General features: G+C 44.4%; 1 protein-coding gene across 1 annotated transcript in view; it reads right to left on the reverse strand.

Moving 5' to 3' along the window:
• Positions 1–9,824, reverse strand: part of EPHA4 (EPH receptor A4) — a 107,128-nt gene extending 97,304 nt beyond the window's left edge. The window contains exons 1-3 of the mRNA XM_055723927.1: positions 9,693–9,824; positions 8,832–8,899; positions 3,812–4,475 (exon numbers count right to left, since the gene is read on the reverse strand). Coding sequence (XP_055579902.1) covers positions 3,812–4,475; positions 8,832–8,899; positions 9,693–9,783 — 823 coding nt within the window. The 5' untranslated portion in view covers positions 9,784–9,824. The remainder of the gene's footprint in view (positions 1–3,811; positions 4,476–8,831; positions 8,900–9,692) is intronic.
• Positions 9,825–25,431: the final 15,607 nt, after the last annotated feature.

Here is a 25,431-nt window from a genome sequence, read left to right on the forward strand (position 1 = left end):
AAATTCTAAATACAGCAGTGATATGAAACCAGGACCGAGCCATATTTTAAATGACACTGGATTTTCTGCCAATTGGCCGATTCACAACTCAAAAAAGCAAGTGTGGATGAAGACAAAGCTGTTGGCTCTCATAACCTTTACAATATCACAGTAAAAATCTCAACTGTCTCACATATTTATACTAAATGGCAGGTCTAAAATTGAGATTTTTAATTTCACAGCATCAAAATCATCACAGATGGCTACAGTCTATTGCTTCTTTAATCTGTCTTTTCTCTCTTCCTGCTTGTTTCCCCCCCTCCTGCTTTGAGTTAAAAGGATATGTGTTTTATCATAAGGAAATCATAACTAAATCCAAACCACATTATATGAATGTGTAACAAAACAATTTACATAACAATGATGCATACAAGTTTAAAATTACTTTATGTCTCAACTTTGCCCTAAAGCGCTAATTACCTTAGCCTTGAGATGTGCCACTACTTGAGATAGTCATGTTCCATCAACAATATTCCATGTTTATGCTCTCCTAAAGGGATAGCCAATAACACAGGAAGACTGGGGGAGAATAAATCCTAATAAGGAAAAAAAACCCCACACCAAAACAGCAGCAAGTTGGGGTTTTTTTTAGCATCAAGTTCACAGCTACAAGTGCAGCTGTAAGCAAAGAATCAGCACTCACCTGATTTCTACAGATCAGGACCAATTTTGCAAAACTACTCCTGCGTCACACCTGTGAAGCTTCCCAAATAAATATGGATTAATTAATCTGCTCCTTTCCCTTTCTGCCCTGGCTTTTTGCATATACATATACACACGGATATTCAGCAAGACAATTATCATCAATAACATCACCTGGGAAAAAGCAAAATAGCAGTCAGAGGAAGGACAGTTTTTTGTCACCATATTCAAACACCTCCATTCCACTGACAGAATTTATTTTAAAGTCCTGTTCAAGGTCAGAGAGTCATTAACTCCCACTACAGGAACCACCTTAGATGTGAAGTGACTTCCCATTACACTTCCCACACACCAGAAATTAAGAAAAAGCAGCTCAAGGAAGATGTATTATTTAAAAATCAAAATGTTGAATGAACTTAAAGCAATTTTTAGGGTAACCCAAGCGCCAGCTGCTCCATCGCAGCACTGTGCAGCAGGAGGCAGGTCCCAGGAGAGGACAGGGAGCTCCGAATTCTCCCAGGAATCTCCCCAACAAGTGCAAAGCCCCGATCCACTGGCCTAAATTATTTCTGCCCACCGAGCTTTTGTCAAACATTGAAGATCTTAATCAATCCTAACTCTGACCCTAGGATCACAGGGGAAGATGGATGAGGGAACGGACAAACTCTGACCTTTCCTTGTATTTGTCCTGCCACAGTCAACCTACTGAAAAACAATTGAGGTGGAACCTGCTCACCAGCCCCAGTCCCAACCCCCAAGTCTCTCCCCCCACCCCCAACCCTCTGTACCAAACCCACAGGAATCCTCCTCACTTCATCCTCCTCCTCCTCCTCCCTGCCAAAAACCTGCCAGAGCAGAACATTTGCTGAACTACGAAGTTAAGTGGGGAAAGAAAAGGGGAAGCCTCATTCAACAGTGTCAAAGGCCAAACTGCTTTAACAGCCTCGCTGGAAACCAGAGAGCAAGCCACAGAGCTCTGGTAAACTTCACAAATTCGTGAAGAAGAGCTTCCCAGTAAACTGTTGTGGATGAAGAATGGCAAACGTGAGGAAAAGGAAACCACAAATAAATGCTGATGAAATGGGTTTAGCGCTTTCAAATTACGTGCTGGCTCAAATCCTCTCAAAATGACTAACACAGGCCAGCTTTGCTCTGGAGAGCCCAACAGACTGAACATTTCTACTTCCTTTGTAAATATGGCATCACCTGATCCTTCTTTTATTTGGGAAACAAAGAATTAGGTTTCCTGAGCCCAAGCTTCCCCAGGTGCAGCCAGTAGGAAAGCTGATATTCATCCCCAAGGTCTAGTCCAGCACCATAAAAATAAATTAAAAAAAAGCATCCTACTACCACCACTGCTCACCAGCAAAACCTCAAGAGATTTCCCTTGAACAACACAGGATTTGTTAGGCATTAGCTCATCACGTCTGGGCCCACTGACGCCGAAAAATGGTAGATCTGTGTCAGAGTGACTCACTACTGACCCAATAGGCCTTCAGGAGAAGGCGGAATAATCTCTGTGCAATAAACCAAGATGCTCTCCCCACCACCATTCACCTCTTCCTCTCACAACCCAGGCTGTAAAGGTATCAAGAAGCTTTGCCCAGAAGCTACCCAGCCATTAGAAAGCAACAGTACGTCCCCAGCCAGCAGTACCACAGCCGCAGGTTTGCATGTTCAATGATACACAGGTTTTCAATTTTCCATTCAGGGGATTAAAAAAAACAACAAAAAATCCCACCCACAAACCAAAAGCACACCAAAAAATCCCCAACAACCAACCAGAGTAATTTACCCCAGGCAGGATGCTCTGTTACCAGCTCATCTTTCAGCTCTCTCTACAGCCTGTGGTAATTTTGTTGCTGATCTGACACACTTGGGCATCTTCCATACAGCAAAACCACCAGAATTAAAGGCTGAAGCTTATACTCGATGTTTCTTTCTTACCAAAGCTTAACTTCCATGCATCATAAATGAACTTCATATTGACTGTAAATCATCATTTAAAAAAAAATCAAATAGGACATTCAAAAGACACTGTTCTCTTAGGAGCGCAGCACAAAAGCAGGCAGTTACTTGCTCTACTATCTTGTTCTCAGTCTCAAGATGAAAAAAAGTGACCTACTGAAAAACACACCAAGGAGATGTGAAGCAAAGTCATCTGGCACTAAAGAGCCTTTTCCAAAATCATGGTTCCAAATCCACCAAGGAATTGAGCACCATCAATTCAGCACCCAGTAAAATCAAGCCCACTGACCTGTGCAAGAATCCATTCAAGTTTGATCTTAATTTATGCTTACAAGAGCAAGAGTTTAGAAGCTGAAGTTAAAGATATTTTATTTATAAACTCCCTTCTCCCCTAACCTTTTATGACTTCTTTTTACAGAAAGGGGAGGTGAAGAGAACACATAGGTATTGAGGTTTTTCTTCTTTTTAGGATAATCTGTCTTTTATACAAACTTTAATCCCCAATTCTGCAGCACACAGGATGGTGTGTGTGGGAGGGTGGGGTGAAGACTTTTAGCATTTCTAAGAGTATCCTAGCACCTCTATTATTAAGCTGACAATAGAGACCCTCTAAGAAATTAAAATATTTAACAAAGGCAGCAGTGTCAAATATCAAAGGGTTTTTAGTGCTAAAAATCTGCAACAAGTAAAACACCAAAGACTTCCCCTTCCCAAGGTGGGAAAGGGATCTGGCTAAAACTCCTGCTTCCCCCCCCCCCTCCCTGACCGGTTCTTACCCCACTGCATTATCCGAATGAGACTTTGCCAGAATTTCCTGTGCTTAAGTTCACTTCAGATAAAATGTGAAAGATTTGTCTTTTTAATTGACTGCAGCTCAACTACACTGTCTTCCAGTCATTCACATTTTGGTGACTACTGTGAGCCAATTCAAATTTAAGCGCCTGCTAGAAAATGTGTTTCACCTTCTGCCCACTGTGCCATTTGCACTACGTAATTCTTAGCCTTGCCACCTGGAGCTATTGGACTTCTTCATTAAACCCCTCTGTCCCACTACATCCCACAGGGGCTGCTAATTACTGGCATTACTCCATTTACTCTCATCTCCGATTCAATTATGCATTCAACTAAGCCCCAATGAAGAGTACAATATGGCTCACCCTACCTTGGCATTCACCATTGCGTTCTTCGTAGCCAGCATTGCACAGACAGTTGCCAATGGGCACCAGCCATTCACCATCTGCCCCACAGTACATTTTTGGCACATCCTTCTCTTCCGAGTTATTGACGCAGGAGCCGCGAACCTCCACCAGAGAGGATGTATCAGCCCCAGTAATGGTGTCTGGAAACTGTGCCAGGTTTCGAACTGTCAATGGGCACTTCTTATAGAAGACACGAACAGACACCAAAGCAATGCAGGCACCGACATCCTGAAAAGCCAAGTAAAACCCCTTCTTGCTGAGCGGTCCCACATCCCTTATCTCTGTATTCAGCTTCATGATCCTATCGCCAATGTCCACCTGGGTGAAGCTCTCATCAGCAGCAATGGTGTCAATCTTGGCAAACTGGCTCTCTCGAATAAAACGCTCCTTATCATTGTTTGATTCATAGTAATAAAGGTTGAAAGTCTCTTTGCAAGTTCCCATGACACCTGGCAGGCTGTTGCAGTCTCTTAGCGTGAACTTGATTTCAATATATACCCTCTGAGCCCCCTCACGGGGAATCCAATCAGTTCGTAACCAATTATTCTGACTGGGCTCCATCACATTGCAGACTTGATAGGTGCGGATCGGAGTATTCTTCTCATCCATAATGCTTACTTCCTCCCACTGTGAAGAGGGAAAGGGGAAGAAAAATAGATCAGCATTAAAAGGAACAACAGAGCTTCACAGCAAACAATCTGCATTTCCACAACTAACACAGAAATTGTTTTCCTCCAACAGAAAAAGTACAAACAAAAAAAAATAACAAACCCACCAGCTGACCAGGCCATAGCCAGGAACTCGGCTACCTGAACATTAGAAGAACCACCTGTTCAGGAGAAACAAGCTCCAAATCAAGGAACACTGAGGAGCAGCCATGTGTTTTCAAGGCCCTCTGAACCAATCCAAGAATGCTCCATCGACTGACTGCGTGTATTTGCACTGCAGTTCTGTCCACAGGCCCCTGCCAGGGTCAGGGCCACACACGGTACCTGCAGCTGCACAGCACTGACACTGCGGCGCGTCCTCTGCAGCAGGTAATGCACAGACCCCACCTTATACATGAGAACATCACACAGTGAGATCGCACGACTTAGTTACACAAAAAGCACAGGGCAGAGAGAGTAACATCCACATTTCTGGCATCACTACCATGTATTTTAAACTCTTAAGCCACCCCTTATTATTTCTCTAAGCTGCCAACTTCCCTGAGCTAGCAATATTCCAGACACACTCAGCAAACAGTCTTTACTTTGGAGCTGCGCAGGAATAGCTGTCTACAGAGAACAGAGTCCTTGACTCACATGGCACTTATAGATCGAGACAGGTAAGGAGAGATCATCGTCAGTCTACCAGCAACACTGCCATAACTTCGCTATCCAAACAATGTTTCTTGTTAGCAGGAAGGTGGGAAAAGAAGGAATATTATACATTTCGTCCTAGAGGAAATGTGTGATTCACATTCTCAAAAACCCAAAAGGTTAGCAGAGAGGGTAAGTGCTGAAAGATCAGAGTAGCAACATGCTTCACAACTACACCCCTCAAAAATCCAGTTCAGGCATCTTCAGAAGTGCCAAACTAACAGGCATAATTATGAAGCAACAACAATAGGTGCAATCCAGGGAAGGTACTGAAAGAAGCTATCAGTCCCTAATTCAGTAGTTCAACATGATAAACTTAGAAAAGGAAAGCAGGCATAACCAGCCGTTCTGAAAAAAATTGTTTTATGGATTATCATAGACAGAAGAAAGTTTATCACAGTGCTGTCCTGGTAGGGAGAGATATCTTTCCAGAAAAAAAAAAACCCCAACCATAAAGCTTCGGTATTAGAAAAATCCTTCTTAAAAAAAATAATGTATTCGATAACTATTGTCTGGGTTGCAGGCAATACAGTGAGGTATATAAAGTTTTCCAAGGATAACAGTAGTAACTTTAAAGAGACTTCCCAGAAGCGCTTTTCAGAACTATTGAAGCAGTGGCTTTGATAAACAGAAGCCTTCTTAACATTAAAGGGCTTCTTGTATAATATCCTACATTCTTCTCACAAGAATTGCTCTTATGCAAGTGATTTTTACTTAAAAAAATTCCAGCTTAGCTAAATCCCTTTATAGAATGACAGTAGTTAGCACCATGAGTCACTAGAAGCAGAAAAAATAATATTTTATTTGCTGCCTAGAGATAACTGCAAATTAAAATGAAGGGGGGGAGGGATCAATACTCAGCATGTCACTCCTTTTCACAGAAAAGGAAAAAATAAACCTTAAAAAGTCATCTATCAATGTAAAGTGTAACATGGTGTTAGTAAGAAGACAGTTGTTTAATTTACGGCTGCCACAGAGTTAGTTTACTGTTACAATATTGTCTTTATGATCCATCACTTTCCCTTCTGCTTATCTTCAGACTGTCTATGCTACCTATTGCGTGTGGCACATCAGAAAGGAAGAAGCAGAGGGAAACAATACTTGTTGAAGGGATTTCCTTTAGTGCATTTACACAATGGAGGATGCTGCTAGAGGATTCAATGAAGAGACCACTGAGGTCAACGGACAGACTGCAACTAAATTCAGCAAGTTTCGGATCAGGTTCTCAACACGCCCTTGTCTCCTGACAAACATGCAAATATGCAGAACTGAGTTTCTTATTTCATAAACACATGAACACAAGACAAACCTAAGCGCATCTTACTGCCAGAGCTGAAAAGAACTACAGACAGCCCCAAATTTCCAGCCACCGTAAATGATTTGTAGCTCTAAGTATGTGGTCAAAGCTGTAACTTTTTGCTTTGAAGCTGACATTAACTTTCATAATTCAACTCTTCCCACAGCTTAATGATGCAGAGTAAAACATTCTAGACACAAAACCTGCTTTTCAACTGTGAAATGCAAGAGTAAATCATTAATTACATTTATAACACAATTCATTAATTCCTCCAGGGCTACTATATATTTGATTACTGCCAGTCACTGCTGAATGACTATGTTTATCTCCAGCCCTTCTTATCCACACAACCCTCACACTTCAGGAGCTGCGTGGTATCGCTGTAGAAAAACACCTTTTTTAAACAGACAATAAGGTACACACAGTTAGAAGAAAAACCAGCACTGAAGGAAAGAATATTCCCAGGAAGATAAAGGAGTTCACTTCTGCTGCTTGCAATAAATCTGCAGCATATGAAGTTAAAATAAATGCTTTCCAAGCACTGTATCCCAGAGACAGACCATGTACTCTTAAATTTTTCACTACTGGCTTAAAAATAGAACACACGTGTGCAGGTTTAGTGAAACGAGTCACGTCCACAATAAGAACACACATTTCTTTCTCAAGCTTGCCTGACGCTTTCAGAGAAAACGTGGGGGGAAAGGGAGAATCCAACAGCCATTAATAATATACAGCTGTCCTCTGATCATCAATTCTACTACTGACTTATTAAAACTTGTACTTTAGGTCCTGTTCTAATATACAGCGTAGATATCCCTTGGAGAGCCATGTGAAAGACCCTGTCTCATTAACTGACCTTTCCAAGGAACAGGCTTAACAAGGAAGCCCGACTCTCCCTGAGATAGAGCTGTACCTTTCCACACTGTCAAAAGATGAGGGCAATTGCCTGCAATCAGCAGTGAATGTGCACCACTGGCGCTGCCAGAGGCCTGCCAATCACCTCCCCACTCTTTGAAAAACCGAGAAAAGAGAGAAAAAAAAAATGAGTTTCAGGGACAGCACAGCGTGCTTAGGCAGAGCACAAGCCAGGTCTGTAGTCAAGTTCACCCAGAACAACAATAGGGGAGCAAAACAATCCCCCATTCTCCCATGTTATGGTTATTCAGGGCTTATGCATAATGCATCACCAGCCAAGGCAACCTCAGATTCCTTCCACTCACTGCTGTTTCCTTAGCTCTGCTTCTTCCAATTACGAGTGGGAACACACACAAAAAAGTAAATTTGTAGTTTTCCTGAAGAATCCAGTGCTTTTCTGTGCACAGGCCCTGATCTTTCAGTACTTTTATTTTTCAGTCGGTTTGATTTAGTTACTTCTGCTTAAGCATACTAAGCCGCTTTACTCATTCCATAGTAAAAGGATTTGAGGTGGGTTTTCTTATATTAATGTTTAGTGTGCATTGCTGGCATTTTTCTTAAATTGTTCACTTTAAGAAAGAAAAGGCCTTTCTAATTGCTTATTAAAAAAATAAATCCCTCGAGATCCCATGAAGTACAGTCTCCACCAGATCCCCGCAACTCCGAAGTCCAGCCTTCTCAGCAGTTTCCCACAGAGGCCCTGGGCACCCTGCAGGATGGGGCACAGCTGGGGGAGCACAAGGGGCCCATCCGCTAATCTAAAGCTAAGTTAGCTGAGATACCATGCCTGCAGCTCACTAAGCAAAGGGGCTCTAAGCCCCGGCAATGGGTGTGCGAATCTCTTAATGTCATCACATCACCATCGCAAAAGAAAAAAAAAAAACCCTCCAAGGAATCACCATTAAGCACCAGGTCCTTCAGTTTATCTGTTCAGAGACCAAAACACATGATGTTTACAACCCTGAAATAGGACAACTGTCCCGTCACGCCAAGAGGTCTGTCTTGTATATTGATTCCCTACTCCTTCGTCCAGGAATAGAACAGCAATTGCCCTGAACATCTCCCAGCCGAGACGGCCCACAGATATAATAATTACCATCAAGAATGCCAGTACAGTCGCCAGATCACATTTCTTGTTGGTATTTGTTTTAAATAGGCATCTAAGCCCATGCCTCAACCAATCTCCCAATTCTGAAACCTCTTTTCTGCCCTTTTGGTTTCCACTTCTTCCATGACAGAACTATCCAAAGGGAGTATAGAGTTTCTCCAACAAAGAGTAATTCACTCGGTAAGCCAGGGAGGAAACCCGACCTCCTCACCACAATCAACAATAATCGAGCCATTAGGACTCTCTGAAAGTTACTAATCACCCCCTTTACCCTTTTGATCAGATAGCGCTTTAAAACTTACCCCTCCTTCCAGGGGACTTGCTATCCACCCCAGCTCGCCCTGAACCGATCTGGAATCCAGCAAGGTAACTGCAGAAAGGTACAAATAACACAGGTTAGATCCCAGCCGCCGAAAGGCAGTCGGTGTTAGAGCAAACCGTTCACCTGAGCGCTTCCAGATGCTGGAGCACGATCGCACCCACCTCCGACGGGAAACGTTCTTTCCGACTGCGCCGAGGCCCCAGGACCGCGCAGCGCGGGCCGGGTCAGACCCGCGGAGCCGCCCGGCCCGGCCCCGGCGGGCAGCGGCAGCGGGCACGGTGCGGACCCGCAGCGCCACGCTCCCCGGGCACGGTGCGGGCGCGGCGGCACGCCAGCGATGAGCGGGGAATTGTTACTTGCCGGGAGCTCGTCCCGCAGCGCGGCCGGGCACCGGCGGACCCGGCGGGGAGTCTCCGACGGGGACGGCGCCCCCCGCCCAGCCCAGCCAAGCTTCCCCCGCGGAGCCGCCGCCGAACCGTCCCGCGGGACGGGCTACGGCACGGCCCCGGGGAACGGCGCGGAGCCGCCGAGAGCTGCCGGGAAAACCGGTTGAATGAGCCACCCTGCCGGCGCGGGGCCGCCCCGGCGCCACTCGCGGGAGCGCTGCACCCCCGCGGCCCGGCCCGGCACAGGGGACCGGCGGCGGCGCGGGGGGACACCTGTGCCGCCGCCGCAGGCGGGCCCCCGGAGCGCCGCTCGGGCCGGTCACCGGCCGCACGGCTACCGGCCGGCGGGGAGCGGTGCGTCGCCCACCGCCCGCCCGGAGGGACGCCGAACTTTCCCCGCGGCGCCCCGCCGGGGGAGCGCGGAGCCCGGCCGCGGGACGCGCGCGGCGCCTCACCTTCGTTGGCGGGATAGACCCGGGAGCCGGTGACGGCCCCGCACACGCCGACGAGGAGCGGGAGGAGGGCGCAGAACGGGACCCCGGCCATGCCGCCGCCGCTCCGGCCGCTCTATCCCAGCGGAATAACTGCCTACATGGGGCGCGCGGCGGGCGATAGACATTGCCAAGGGGGCGGGGCGCAGCCTGCCCGTCAGGCCTCACCACCAATCGATGCGCGCCCCGCGCCGGCCGCCCCGCCTCGCCCCGCCTCGCCCCGGCCCCCCGCTCGCCGGCGCGGAGCTGGCTGCGGGGCCGAGGGGCGCGCTGCCCCGAGCCGGCGGAGCGCAGGGGTCCCGCCGGCAGGGGGGCGCTCCGCGGGGGTCTGTAGCATTAACAGTGTCCGAGCACAGAAAAATGACAAAAGAAGGGGAAAAAACCAAAAATAAAACAGTTCGGGGCAGCGATCGCTCTCTGCCCCGGTGCGGCGGACCGCTGCGGACGGCCACAGGCACGCCGCGCGCGCGCCCCCTCCGCGCGCCCAGCCCGGGGCGGCCCCGGGCCCCGCGAGCTCCCGCCGCCCCGCCCCGCCCGTCGCGGCGCCACCGTTGAGCAACAGCGCCACCTGGCGGGGGCGGTGCGCCCCTGGGCGGCCGGTGCCCCGGTGACGGGGGGGCGGGAGGGCGCGGGGCTCGGCGGGCACCGCCGGGAAGCGTTTTTCCCACCGAGGCCGGGGAGAAGCGGGCAGCGGGGGCGGACCCGCAGCAGCTCCCGGCGGAGCTCCCCCGGCCACGCGAATCGCTGAAGCTTTTGTGCACAAGGGCAGCGACCGTGCGGGCGGCTCAGAACAGGCCGGGGCCAGGAGCGCTCCCCGCCGAGCGCCCGGGGCTGCGGGGCCGCGCACGCCCCGCACACGCCCCGTTCCACAGCTGCGCACGGGACCCGCACGCAAATCCCCCCGTGACTCCCAGCCGCTCCGCGGCCGGTGCCACCTGCGTCGGCCGGTGCCGGTGAGGCAGCGCGGAGGGTGTGCCCTCAGCCAGGGGCGGGCAGCTGCACCCCGGCTTTGCTCCGGACGCTTCGACCGTGCGACTTTTTCGAAAATACTCCCGAAACGCGCATTCACAACAAATATGGAGTTTTTAAAAGTCGGCGGAGCCCTCGGTACACCACGCAGCCCGAGCGGCAACCGCTGCCGAGGCCCAGGGGCCAGCGGCCGCCCCCCAGAGCAGCCCCGCGCGGTTCGGGGGCTACCGGGGCGGGGCGGGCCGGGCTGCAGCCGCCGCTGGCTCCCGGGGCTCCGCCCGAGCCGCTGCCGTTACCGGTAGGGCTGCCAGGGGCGGCCGGCGCCGCTGCTGCTTCGGGAAGCTCCGCAAACGGCAGCGGGTGCGGAGCCGGCACCACCCTCGGTCTTCACCTGAGGCACTGGGCGGGGGCGCTGCCTCAGTTTCCCCCAGGTTAGCGCGGCAGTAACAGCCCCCTTCACCGAGGGGGGCAGCCCCCTGCGCCTGGCCGCGCTGTCCCCTCGGCTGGGGACAAAACCCTGCTGGAGTCAGCCGGGAGCGGTGCGTGGGCAGCCCCGGGACCCCCCGGCACCGCCCTGGGCCCCCGGCATCGCCCCCCGGTCCCCGGCATCGCCCCGGACCCGCAGGCGGAGCGGGCTCCCGCCGCCCCGCGCAGGACACGGACCCGTCCCGTCCCGTCCCATCCCAGCGCCCCGGCCTCGGGAGCGGCCCCCTGACTCTATAAAGACGTTTCTTCTGCCGGCGGTGAAACGAATTACTGCCGCCGTTAAGTTTAGTTTAAGCACGGAACCCCTGCAGAAGCGCGATGAGTTAAAAATTATTTCGAATACATCCTCAGGTTCGAGTAACAATTTTGTGCAACAGCAAACACGCCTGTTGTGAACCAGCCGTTTTCTCTTTAAAACACTCTGCGTTTTCCCAAATTCAAATATCCGTAAAATACAAGACTTTTAAACACTCTTACTCCTACCTTTTACTTCAAAATATAGAGTATCTTTCACCTCTTTTTAATTTTAAGGCAAGAGCTAGGTAGGAACGCAATTTTTTGTTTTTAAAACTTTTTAAAAGGGCTTATTAACGCAGTATTTACAATGAGGTTTCTATGGTCTGAGGCTTGGATTGTTTTCTTTTGCCTTATACATTTATTTTGGAGTACCCACTAGCAGAACTGTAAAGACAACCCTGCAAAGATAGCTGGTGTATTTTTCTGTAGAAAATAAATCTTTAAAGCAGCTGCTCGGATAATGGGAGTTAGAAAACAGTGCAGCACAGTCACTGCAACTGTTAAAAGTTACACTTCCTGACTTTAATTATCTACAAGAATTCTTGGCCTAATGAGGAGGAAGAAAAGGATTAGTTCCTTTTTTATTATTTACACAAAAATATAGGCAGTCCTCAATTAAAGCAATCTGAGTGTTCTTGTTTTCACATCTTTGATGTGTCTGACAGATCTACTACAAGTCAGGATAAACTTAATGGGAATGGTGGAGCATCAAAACATCTTCTTTTTTTAATTGAAGTTATTCTTGTTGCAATGCCAGAAAAGTCAGTTGTCATTAAAAAATGTTAAATACTTTGAAACCTTAAAAGTATTTCTATTATATTAATGCAACTTTAATTTGATAAAAAAATGCCCATAAAATAAACACAGACAAAGTAAAAACGGCCTGCAAATGTCATAAACTAAAATGTTCACAATTCTACCAAATCCACTTTATTTTGGCTCCAAGAAAAGGGTGGGTTTTTTTAAGAAACCTTGCCAAAATAATCACAATTTCCTTACTTTGTGTCATTTCAACGAATCGTAAAAGCCCAGCTTGGTTTTAACAGATGTCATTGATACTTGGACTAAACTCTGTTCTCAGCTTCAGCAAGTAACACCACCTTACAACAAAGTACCTGACATCAAAATTTATTCCTTAAAATTTTGTTACAGCCATTAGATCTGTTACATTTTTCTTAACTGCCTATTAACTGGGCAGCCTGCACTGCTGCCAACCTGCCGGCTCACATTATTGTAACTCACTATCAGGAGTGATTCGGCTTTGATGGGATCTAATCATGTTTGCACCATAATCAAGTTTACACCATTTAAACGGTCAATTTAATGCAGCTCGAAAAAGCTCAGCCAGCCTCTCTGATATTCGTCTCAGATCTTATATTTGTCTCAGCTCCTTAGTGAAACTACATTCATTTGCAGCACACACTGTAATAATTATGACAATGTGTTAAATGTTTGATCCTGGCTGCTTCATAGAGGTCAACCCCAGCTGAATTACTTAGAAATCTGTTCATAGGACTTGAATGGTACAAACAGGCACACGAACACACAAACATGGAGTTTTTGAGAAACCATAAGTCATCTTGAAATGTAAGGGCTGGAAGTTTGCTGTATTTCCTACTCATTCACAGTTTGTTTTCCTTTTCTTTTAGAACACCAAGGGGATATATTAGTATACAAGTAGCTGGGCACTGACACACGTGGTTTGTCTTGGATATATTTCTGTAGTTAATATCATTTCTAATAGAGCGTTCCGAATGGATATCAAGTGTCTCTTTCACACACATACGCTTACATTACATACATACAGTCGCTTTACATTTTTCCCAATCATAAACACAACATTCGGAAGTTAAACACATTACAGCCCCTGAAAGGGCTGTGGTTTTGGGTGAACGTTCTGTTCTGTTTTCACTTTATCTTTTCATTCTACATTTTTCTACGTCCACCTACTCATGCTCGTCCATCTCCCCAGAAGCTTTCTGCTGTCAGTCAAGTGACAGCCTCAGTAGGAAGCTCGATGTGTTCATGGGCCTCCTGAGGCCCAGCACTACATCTAGTTGGGGGAGCAGGGGGGGGAGAGGAAAAAGAAGAAAGGGGGGGGGAAGAAGCACAAGCTCTTCCTTTAGTATGCAATTCCACAGCCTGCAGTAAAAAAAAAATCACCCCTCTGAAAAGCCTTTTCCTACAGAAATGCAAACCCACTTACTCCACTCCCACACAACTTCCACACTACTCGGCTATTTGCAAAAGAGTGTAAAATTCCACCAGGAAGTGAACACACACCCACAGAGTCTCATTCTTCAAGGGAACAATGCCCCAAGGGCGCACCTTTATCAGGTTTGGCACCAGAGGGTGACTGCCGGCTCCTTCCCGGTGGAAGTGCTCGGATGTGCCTAGCCTTTCCCTCCCCGGATTTACTGATTCTTAAGGGACCTGTGAGTATTAAACATTTGCCGATAAATTACTTGACAAAAGTTACCGGTAACTATTTGAGAATAGCAGCTTTTTGTTAGATACTGAGTAAGAACTCATTCCTCAGGTCACGTTTACTTTAGATGAAGTTGCAGTCTGTAATACGAAAAGCCATAGGGGGAGAACATCTACGTGAAGGTAATATGCATTTCTATAAACATCAAGCTGGCAGAATGATTTTGTTTCAACTGGGATTAGCAGGAGTTTTGCTGCTGACCTCAATAAGAAAAGGATCAGGTTTATAGCTTATTTGCAAATCCACTCTGCAAAAAAGTGAGCTTTAGGCACTGCAGATTATTTACACTTCCTTTTCTTAATCACATTCATCATTGCAAGAGTTTCCTATTTATTAAAGCCTTGATGCTGATTACAGGACCTGTGATAGTGACTTTATTCAGACTAGGCACACATGGCAGCTTAACGGTAGACAGACAGATGCACAGATGTTTTGCCTTTTCTAACCAACAACGTTAAGCAAAACTAGAAAATCGTGAGTTAAATGTAACAGGATTTTAATGACAATTGAAGTAATATCATTTATTACATTGCTACTGATGACACAACTCAAATCTCATAGTTATTCTAAAATTTGTAAAATGCCATTATTAAGCTCCCGAGAGGAAATCCTATTACAAAAACTATTTACGAAGCTAGGAGTGTTTACGGTGCAGTTTATGCTTCCTAAAATAAACAGACATCAAAGGGCACTGGCGAAAGGTAAAATCCGAAAAGCCGTACAGACGGAGCGAAGAAAAGAGAAATAAATGCCCCAGGATGTCAGACCAGGCATTACCGCTTTTCACCTAATAAGCAGAACAAATGTCATAAATACGAGTGCCCACCCCTGCAAGGTAGGTGTCAGCTTAGCGCGCTGCAGCTCTCGCCCTCGTTAAGACCAGGGGCAAGCAGCAACCCGCAGGTTTTGTCATGTGAAAGTGTGACCAATAAACCAGTGCAAATAACTGGATGAGGCTGCAGGTTGTTTGCAGCGCTAGCACAGATGCTCGGCAACCCAGAGAGGAATGTGCCTGCCTACCTTTCATGGAAAGGTTATTTAAAGCTGCGGAGGTTAACAGACACCTTAATTATTACAAACTGCTTTCGAGTATTGCTGGCTTTGTACTGCCATTCCTTAGCAGCTGTGCTGCTTACTCATTCAGCATCATTTGGGAGTAGCGTCAGCTACCAGAAAATAAAAGTTACTGGGATGAAGATGTAGGACTGGCGCGCGCTGGCCTTGTGTGCTGGCAAGCGGCGTTGGTGGGAGGAGAGGTGCTGGCAGCGGCCAGGGCCACCAGCCAGAGGGAAGGCTGCACAGGCAGGCTCCTCACCACGCTCCTTGGAGCGCCTGCAAGAGACAGCCAGCTCGATGCGTGATGGGACCAATGCCAGCGAAATAGCCTCTGCCAAAAAATTGTAGGGAATCCGTTTGTAGCAATTTCAGAGGAGCCTTAGTCGAATTTGAAGGCTAACATCTAAGCACAGAGCATTGCAAACTGCATCCAGACTTCTTTAAAAGCACACGGCCATATTTTTGCAGTGAGAAAAAACATTTAGTCAGATTTAGTTTTTCTCTTTCAAGAATAGGGTCACAGTTTAAAATTTCTGAACTAGATTCCGTCCTGTGCTAAGGTAAAGTTGAATTTTGGTAGCAGCTTAGTTACTAAGCTTTAATAGGTAGGCAGAATTGGACCCTGTATGTGGAACAGAATAAATCTAAATTTAATATCAATGAAAAAATAATGTCTCCCAGATTTGTTTTCATAGTGGATTTTTAGGTTTTCTGCCATAATTTACTGCAGGCATTACTTTAAAAAAAAAAAAAAAGATACAGGATTACTTTCTTTGCACCACTAAATGTTCTGTATAAATACAGATAATTTTTGTGCAAAGTCTCTGAATTGTCTTTTTGGTAAAATAATTGAAAGAACAGATTGTCAGAGCTCTAATTCATTTTTATCCTGTGTGTTGAGAGACAGCGATCTTTTCAGAGATTATTTATGCAATGATGGTACCAATCAAACTGCACCAGAGACAGCTTCCCTACAGAGCACTGAAGATTTCTGGCACTTCTAATAGCATGTAAATCCTAATTAACTCAGATTAAACCATCTTATCTGAAATAGTCCACCCATTATTATGAACAAAATGATTGCAACCATATAGAAGAAAACTATTTGCGTTTAAAGTAAGAAACCAAACCAACCTATCCTTCTTTTCAAATGTGTGCTATTTTTTTAACAGTAGGGCAGAGAAAAACTCTTTAGAATTAAATATAAAATCCTTCCTTTTTGTTCTTAAAAGTGGAAAGCATTTGTGCATTTTTTTCTATGCACACAGGCATGACTGATACATTCGCAGGACAGCAGAAAGGTTAAGATTGGGAATTTACATCTGGGAGAAGGACTCTGCTCCGAGTTTTGCACAGACTTCTTTAAACACCTACTGCAGCAAAACTTTTGAAGTTGGAGATAAGTGATTACCTCAAATGCCCACCTTAAAACAGTGATACTAAATAAATATCAGGTCAGAGAGAACTGTAGGTGTCCCGTGGCTGTTGCTCCAATATTGCAAAGAATATGGAGATGCACAGTTTTGTTTGGTAACATCTATAAGGCAGTGTGGGACTTGTGGTCTATAGGTTGGCCAGCCTTAAAGTAATAATGACGAGCTTACCTCAGAACCTGAAGCGTTGGCTGTGCTTCTCTGCCCTGATTTCAGAGAGGCTACAGATACCAAAGAATGGTGGTTTGTTATCTAAGAAATTATTTTTCTATTTTAGGGGAACCACTAATGGGAAAAGTGAGTATATGCATATGCGTATGCATGTGTTCTAGCTCAGTATTTGCACACTGATTTTATAGCAGAATATTGCAAATTCTTATTAACTGCATATAAACAAAATAGTAGGCAAAGAAATTAAACCTGCAAGAAAGACAATGGAAAAAACCCACTCCTTGCTTTTCTCTTATCAAAGCAGCAGCCATTATTTTCCTCAGTACTGTCACTGATCTTGGAAGAGTTCGGGGAATAAGGTAGTTTGTTGTGCTGGGTAACGCTGCCACTGTATTTTCTTGTTCTCTTTTTATTTATACCCATCTGCTGGGTCTTGTCATATACTGAGATATTCTTGTATAGCTTCTAGCACAACCAGATCTCAAATCCACTCTCAGGGATCTGAGCGTCACTGCAGCATTAAAACAAAAAATGTGCGCAGGTCTGTACCTGCATTATGCAGGCATGAACCTCATTTTAAGAATTTTTTTCATTTATGACATACAAATTAGTTCCTCTTCTTTCACACACTGATGGCACCAACAAACAATTTCCCTTCGTTTGCAACCACTCTTTGTCAAGTCCCATTCCCCTCTGACTTTTCCTTCAGCACTAACCACCTTATCCCTTTAATGCAAGTCTGCCCCAAACCCTGAATGAATTTTCTTGTACACAGGTCTGTAACAACAGTAAAGAGCTCTGAATTTTCTGAATTCTACCTTAAGGCAAGGTTTCCACTAGAAATGACTTTATTGCTTTACTGAGACAGTCAATTGTAAGACTTTCTTAACACGTATGCAGCTGATATTTCCAGCAATATGCTTTTCCCCAACATTTCCTCTTGCAGTATCCTGAGGTAAACAGCAAAAATATTATGTTTGGGGAGAAATGTGCAACCACTTCAGCTTTTACAGGCACAAGAATGCCACCCTTCCCCTCAGCTGTCTCCCCTGCCCATTCTTCCTTACTAATCCTCATTCACATTACCACATTGGTCATAGTGTCTAACGCAGACTAAAATTAGTAGTGCAAAACTTGCTTACCCTACATGAACAATGGGCTCAATTCTAAGGAAGAGCGTGACTATCTATTTGCTTTGACCCGTTGCGATCCCTTGTCCCCCATTTCAAGGGCTTGCACAGCACCAGGAAAACAAAACCCAGCCATTTGCAGTGTGTTGGAAACAAAAGGAAAGGATTGCTGGTCATTTTTTTGTGTCCACTCCCTTCCGCACAAAAGGAACAAGCATAGTAAAATTAATGTTTTTCTCCTCCCTTGGTTACTATCTGAAACTTTCATCAAAATATATCTTTGGGAGGGATCAAAGTAAGAGACAATGTAGATTTGTTTGAGTTTCCCCCACCATTCCAAAATATTCAAAAATGCCAGCAGGATACTCAAATAAAGAGCTGTAAAAGTAAAACAGATTCCCAGTGGTGACATCTGTTAGCATAAGGATTATTCAAACATCTCTAGAGTTTTCCAAAGAAATGCCAGGATGGCTTCCTACCAAAAGGCAGCTCAGTCTAATATCCTCCTTGGCTAAATCTACATACAAACCGTGTTTCTATATTTTGTTGGCACTAAGACACCCACATGCTTGTCTTGACATGAAAATAAGAAGAGATTTAAAGGGAATCTGAAAATGTGTATACTGGGAAACCAGTTTAAACTGACCTTGGGCTTAGGGAAACATCTTTCTGTGAAGCTGAACACAATTGTCGATGTAAGGTTTGGTAAAGAATACATTTCTGCTGAAAGCAACTTTACCCTTTGGTACAAGACAGTTTCCATTTAAGAGGATACCAGCGTGATCAGGTGGTCTATAAAGGAATCATTTCTGTCTCTTTTGGATAAAATTACTTGTTTTGCCTGTGAACACAAACACACATGCAAATATGTACGAAACCTGAATAAACACACTGTCAGGCACATGGGTGGAAAAAAACCTGAGAAGGACCCACTACAAGTCGTGCTGTAAACAGAAACAGAGGCCATAAAGCGACTCCAAAGTTGTTCCCAGCCACGTCATGTTCCATTTTCCTCATACCTCTGAGGTGGCCTATGCAGACCACCTACAAACAGCCTTGTGGAGAGTGTTACGTACAAGACATGGGTATTATTCCATTTGTATTAGTTTAAGAAGCCAGCTAATGCCAGTGGAATTGCACCAGTAACGATGTGAGGTTTAACACCAGCAGCTCCACACCCCATGTGGAAATACCACGATGGTTTCATTACACTGGGAATTTCCTAGAGCCCATAAACTGATGAATAAACTTTACCTGAGGATTGCAACAATATTTATAGCATCAAGAATGAATCCATTAGAACTCAATGTTTCTGAAGCCTGAGCGTAGTTACTAAGAAACTTAATTTGAGAGACATTTGCCAATACATCAATGAAATTAAATATAAGAAGACAGCATTTACCCTGATTCCGATGCATGTTTGTGATTTCTCCTAGATATAAATAAAGTTTCCTCCTTCAATTAAAATTTACTTTAAAGTGTTCTTTAAGAAAACATCTCTGAAACGTGATGTCTCCTTAAGAGTCTATCACTCACATGAAGCTTTCAGAAATAATCATTGCAACTTAAAAGGCACTATAGGATATTTAGACTAGAGTTATCTCACAACATGTTAGCTGGCTGCTTTGTTATTTGAGCTCTAAATGTTAAACACGTGGAAGCAACATAAAAGGATCTTCCCTGAAAAGCGCATTTTCCAAATTCTCTCTATCTGTTATTTAGAACCCCATAAAGATCTGTGTGTGTCTACCCATCTGCAGCCACATTTATTTTTACATGTTTTTGAGTGCATATCTCTCAGTGTCATAAGGTCTTCATAAATAAATCAACCTACTTAGATCTGCATGCTTTGAATAACAAGTCAGCCACCAAACCAGCAGATGGATACATTTTTAATTAGGTAAGCAGTCAATGCCTTTTGGTTTGAAAACTCGCTTGTTTCTCTTAAGAAGACAGAAAGTAACCAAATTAAATCCAAAATTGCAGTGGGGCAGCATAGTGGTTTTAATCCGCATGTAGCTGCAAATCAGCTTAGAGCCCAGCCTGTGTGACAGCTTGAACAAATGCAATATTTTATATCAAGCAAACCTCAAAGTGAAATATTTAAGGATCTTGCAAGAATACATTGTAAACAATATGTATTTTTCAATAACACATGCGGTTACTTATGCAATCTTCTCACTTGAGCAAGACTCTCTGATCTTAATTCATTTACTGTGTTGCCTTTGCAATCTCTCAAGCAAAATATTTTTAAGCAGCAACTTTTAATTTACATAATCAGACATACTTTCCTGAATAACATGGAAGAATCTCAGAATTAACAACATCTTGTACTGCTTAAATAATCCATGAAAAGAAACTTCAGCAGTTCCAGTTAACTTCTTCCCACAAAAAGGTTTTCAGTTTTGGACTTGAAACAAAATTTAGCGTGATGGATACACATCTTATCCATACCGAGCTTTCCACATTCCTCCAAACATCGCTGGCTCCGGAAAGTCCAGGCAAATACTCCAGAACACACCAGCTTTGGGGTGAGGGCTGGGCCATGCTGGAGAGCCCCAAAGGAGACCTCCATATGCTGAGGAGTTCCAGGACACCTTGCTGCCCACCGGGAAAGGGTCAGCCTGGAGCTCTCGCTCCCGCTGCCCCCACCTCGCCTCTCCCTTCCCTGCTATGTTTTCCATATTGGCTCCCATTTAACCAAAACAAGACCTTTTCTGTCCATTTAATTCTTTTTCCCATGAGTTTGGAACTTTTCCTGTGGTTTCCCAAGTGTTCTTCTCTCGCTTTTCTGAACTAGTGAAATGAATCAGCTGAAATGACTAACACCCTGGAGAACGCAGCAGCCCTGGCCATCGCACCTCTTCCCCAGCTGGTGGAACGGGGTAAGAGGAGACACAACGGCAACCCTGACTGCTCTGACAAGGCTGGCATTCCCAGTTCTCCATTCAAGAAAAAGGAATGACCAAGAGGTAGCATTATCTAGTACACAATTAAGATTGTCTCAGTGTGACCAAGTAGTCCAGAAGATTGCCCTTTGAATGAAAAGGCTGCTTCTGGTAGTAAGTGATGGCTTCTCCATGGGCAAATGGCTGCCTTCTGCTTGGCTAAAACCATCAGTCCACCAAATTCCATGTGTACGTTCAGCCCCGTTTGCAGCTTTTCCATGCACAACACCCAAAACTCTCAAAAGAATTTGAGTGCCCAATACAAGGGTCTTTTGTCACTACTGAGGTGACAATTTTTTTTTTCTGATCTTTATTTAGTTTTATGCTTACAAAAAAAAATAAATTAAAATTCACAGAGTAGAGAAAAACTCCAGACATAAAATCTGATACTTAAACAAAATGGTTTAAAAATAAATGGACCAGGTTTAATCTTTGATGTCACTTCCTTGGATTTCATGATACAACACCTGAGGTGAATTTTTTCCATTTTATTTCAGCAGGCTCTGTTTCCTGCGTATGCTTATGGTAAAATAGTAACCAAGTTTGCCACATGTTAAATAATAAAATTTAGTTCTATCATTTCTTTCTATCCCTTTAAGGTTCTTTTCAGTTGACTAAATGGAAAATACTATATCTCTGTAGCTGACTGGAAAAGAAATAAAGGTCTGACTCTCATCCCACTTTTATGGGGTTTGTGCTGATGTAATTGTACTGATTTCAAGGAAATTGCTTCAGATTTGTGCCACTAGTTAGATCAGAATATAGATGTCAGTGCACCCTGAAAATACCCAGCTCTGCTAAAATGTTCAGGATTACTCTCAGAGTTTTACATCCTGAAGTCTAATTGTACTGTGTGAAATAACATTTATTAAAGATCAGATAAGAAGCATAAAGATGGCAATTATTTGAAACTTTAGGATATAATATTTGCCCACTGGTCTACATGGGCCATTATGCTTAAAAATTGTAGTAGTAGAGGAAATAAAATTTCTCTTATATCTGGTATGGCTTTATATTCTTATTTGAAATTAAAATACTGTAAGATGGAGAATATTCTCAGAGCACACTGAAGCCAATCTGCATTGTTTAGAATTCTTTTTAGCTGATAGTTACTGTCCTGTGCTACAATTTTCCTTGTGCCTCATTTGAGATATGCGTTTTAGCTCAGAACCGAGAGGGAAGGAAAATGCTGTAATTTTGCAGTTGCTCCTGATGAGAACTCATCCACATTTTTGTTTAAAAAGCAGAAAATTACAGTGGTCTACACAGTGCCCCTTGAACCTCGGTTCCCACATACACCACCGGTGCTGAAGGACTCGAGCGCAGGTCTCGGAGCTCTGTAGGCTGCAAGGCAGGGGAAGGAGAGAGGGGCACCATGCCCATTGGCAGCAGGGGGGATGCGAGGACTGGAAAAAATGCCTTGAAAATGTCCTTGCTATAGGTTCAGCTCTAGGCTGTCAAGTTACAGCTCAGTATAACAAGATGAAGGATAATGTAGCTGGAGTCATTCGCATTCAGGTATTTTTGTAGTGGGATTTGGAGCCTTGTGCTCAGGCTGCCGTATGGACCATCCATGTGCCATCGCTCTAACGCAGAGGCACGGACCCTGTTAGACAATGGCCACAGTCATTGCTTCGCTGCTTTGCACACTTTCTTGGTAGGAGCTGTGCAGCCAGTAGTTCATGTGTCATTCTAGAAGCAACGGCAGAAAGATGGAGCCTTTCTATCCAAATGGAGGGATTTATGATTTATATTGATCTGATGATCAATATTGGAATAAGTTAAAGGAGGATAATGCTTGCTCCATTTAACAGGACTTCCAGATCAGTGTTTTGAACCACGAGAAGAACTGGAGTAAATTTCAAAACAATGGTTTTTGTGCTTATCCTCCAGCCCTACTCTGAACTGCTCTACTAGATCCTCTTTTCAGTAAAAGTGTATAAGAGCCTGAGGAACACAATACTATTGCTTAATTTTGTCTGCCTTTCATTAAAATTTATATGAGTTTATGCCATGCCTTTTACTGTTTTCCAGCTGATAAATGTTTTTTTAATATTGTGCACAGATCATTTTGCTTATAATCAAGGAAGGGAAATTAAGTTTAACATCTGAGAGCTTTAGGCAAAAATGTCAGGCGTGGACCAGATGACCACATGAGAGTTGCAGACTCTCTTTGTGCCCCAGCTTGGTTGGTATTGTTTTGATGCTGTTGCGCTGGAGCAATAGCACTAACGTAATTATGAGATCAAGCAACATCTGGCGGACTTGGCACCCAGCTCACAATCAATTGTTAGTTCGGGTCAAAGGATGAATGCGCCTTAAACGCACGTTAGGGTGCGCAATCATAAAGCTTGCATTAGCAAGGAAGGAGGAACAGCAGCATTCTTGAGTTTCATCGCCCAACAAAATTGATGGCCCACAAAAGAGCAGTGGCACAACACACAAAAGTGATGATGCCAGAGAGACTGATGCGCTACAGGCGGTATTTGACATCTTCTGGCTGTGGGCTGTTGTGTGTTGTGATTTATGTCACCGTAATGATTGATTACTTTCAGATCATTCCCATTCTACCATATCTCTGAGAATTTCCCCTCTTCTTCAAACGTCTTTTTGTTCCACAAGCCCTAGGCTGCAGATGGCATCAACCCACGCATCTCCATTGTTTGAAGCCTACAAAACTCCACCATTCTTTGGGGGAATGCTCATAGTTGAGTAGCTAGTGTCCAATTAAGTCCTGAAACTGTGGCTGCGGGCACTTTAACCTTTATATCCCTTTGCTCTTTTAGGAATTTCATTGCATTCAACAGTTGCAAGTCAACGATGCCTAAAAAAGTCATCAAGAAAGAAAACCAGAAGGAGATACATTTTTCAGGCTATGGGAAAGTGCTTCAAATGATGGCTACAGCTGTCTCTGTCACACCTCCATAAATGTTCTTCTGATCACGTTTCAAAAAATGAATTATCACGTCTGGCATGCACCATTACAGCAGACTCCATGTAAAGGCAACAGGCTAAATCTTCTGCATGCTGGGAAGTCAAAAATGTCTCTGATGCATAAGATGCTTATGCAATTCATTAGCTTTCTCTGATATCTCAACCATTCTGTGTGACACATAAAATATCAATGACTCTATATTCATGTGATGGGAAAAACAAGAATTCAGGGCTTGTATCAAGAAAAGACTGAATTTTTAATATCTTTTCTATTTTGGCAGATCTAACATGGCACAGTATCAGGGGAAGTAGTATAGTGGTTAGTTAATATCTTCAAATCACAACAAACACTATGACAGACTTTATGAGTTTCTATTTTCTTCTTCATTAGGAAGCAATAACACCAAGAAGAACTTAATTGCTGCTACTTTAGTCACTGACAAGATATCCAAAAGGACTACAAGTGGATGCATGCTGCCACACCTACCCCTTTGACTCTCTTTTTCCACAAAAGGCATTTTCTCTCACTGCGTACATGCAGTACTGCTGCCCAGTGCTCCCTGGAGCTCTGTGCCCTCCCTCTTTCCCTTCTGGAACCCTTGGGAGGTGCAGAGGGACGTACCACAACCCCCCAAATCCTTCCAGTTGCATGTTCCTCAAGCAATGTCAAACGCTATTACCCAGATAAAATATTAAGAAATATCAGAAAAAGCATTGTTTATTGTCCCTCAAAGCCCATACTGCTTTGTAACAGTGTCTGTAACATGTTTCATTTATCAGCAGTATCTGTTCTGAGTCAAATACCTCAAAAAGAGGGATCAGCTCCTGTGTATATCTAGTAAGGATGTAAGATGTGGAGCAAGCTGAGGCCCATCAGTGCTGTGCAGCGGCCACACAAAGAGGTTTCAAAGTTGCCATGTTCCTGTCTGATGAGAGTCCAGTAACCACCACTTTCACTGTACTGGCACCATGGCAAAGTCCACCTACTGTCAAAAGCTACTGAAAGCTTCCAGCTGGACCCAAGGAGGTCTGGTAACACCAGAAAAAATACCCAAAGGACTCACATTGTGGGGGGAAAAAATATTGACTGGAGGAAGAGGACAAGAGCAATAGGTCAGCTTGTGATGGCTGAAGTTACAATTGATTGCCCTGTTTCTTAAAAACTAAATTATCTTAAACTATGCTATTTAATATTTACTTGGACAGAGTTAATCTCTAAGTTTCAGTGCTGCTCATCTCTTGCTTTGTTTAATTTTGATACAGGTAACTAGGGATGCAAGATATCTGTCAATGGCTGCAAGCTGGATGTATCCTCAGAGTGAAGATCAGAAGCACTGATCTGGATTTTCCTTTTTTTTTTTTTTCCTTTTTTTTTTTTTTTAAATAAGTATCTGAGGAGTTCCTGTGAAAGTATTTAATGTAAGTGGGTCACAAAGAATGAAAGCTGTCCTTGGACAGCCTTTGAACAGGCACAAATATTTTTTCCTCCTTATTTCTTTTTTCAGCAGAATAGAAAACATAAGCCCCTTTCTGTAAGCAGTATTTCATTTTTAACAGGCTCTACAACTCCTCAGAAACCATAAACAGTGCTGAATGTAATTCAAATAGTCTTCAATACAACTCTCTGGGCCTGATTCCCACGTAAACTGAGGGTTGCATTATTTTTACACCCACTGTGAAACTGCTTTCACTGTTGGAATCACAAGCAAAGCTTTAGTCTTAGGGAGAATGCAGACCAAAATATTTCGAGAAGGGAGGAACACATTTGACATTGCCAATTGAAATGGCAGG

Source organism: Falco cherrug, chromosome 11 (assembly GCF_023634085.1).
Source record: "Falco cherrug isolate bFalChe1 chromosome 11, bFalChe1.pri, whole genome shotgun sequence".
Taxonomy (NCBI): Eukaryota; Metazoa; Chordata; class Aves; order Falconiformes; family Falconidae; genus Falco; species Falco cherrug.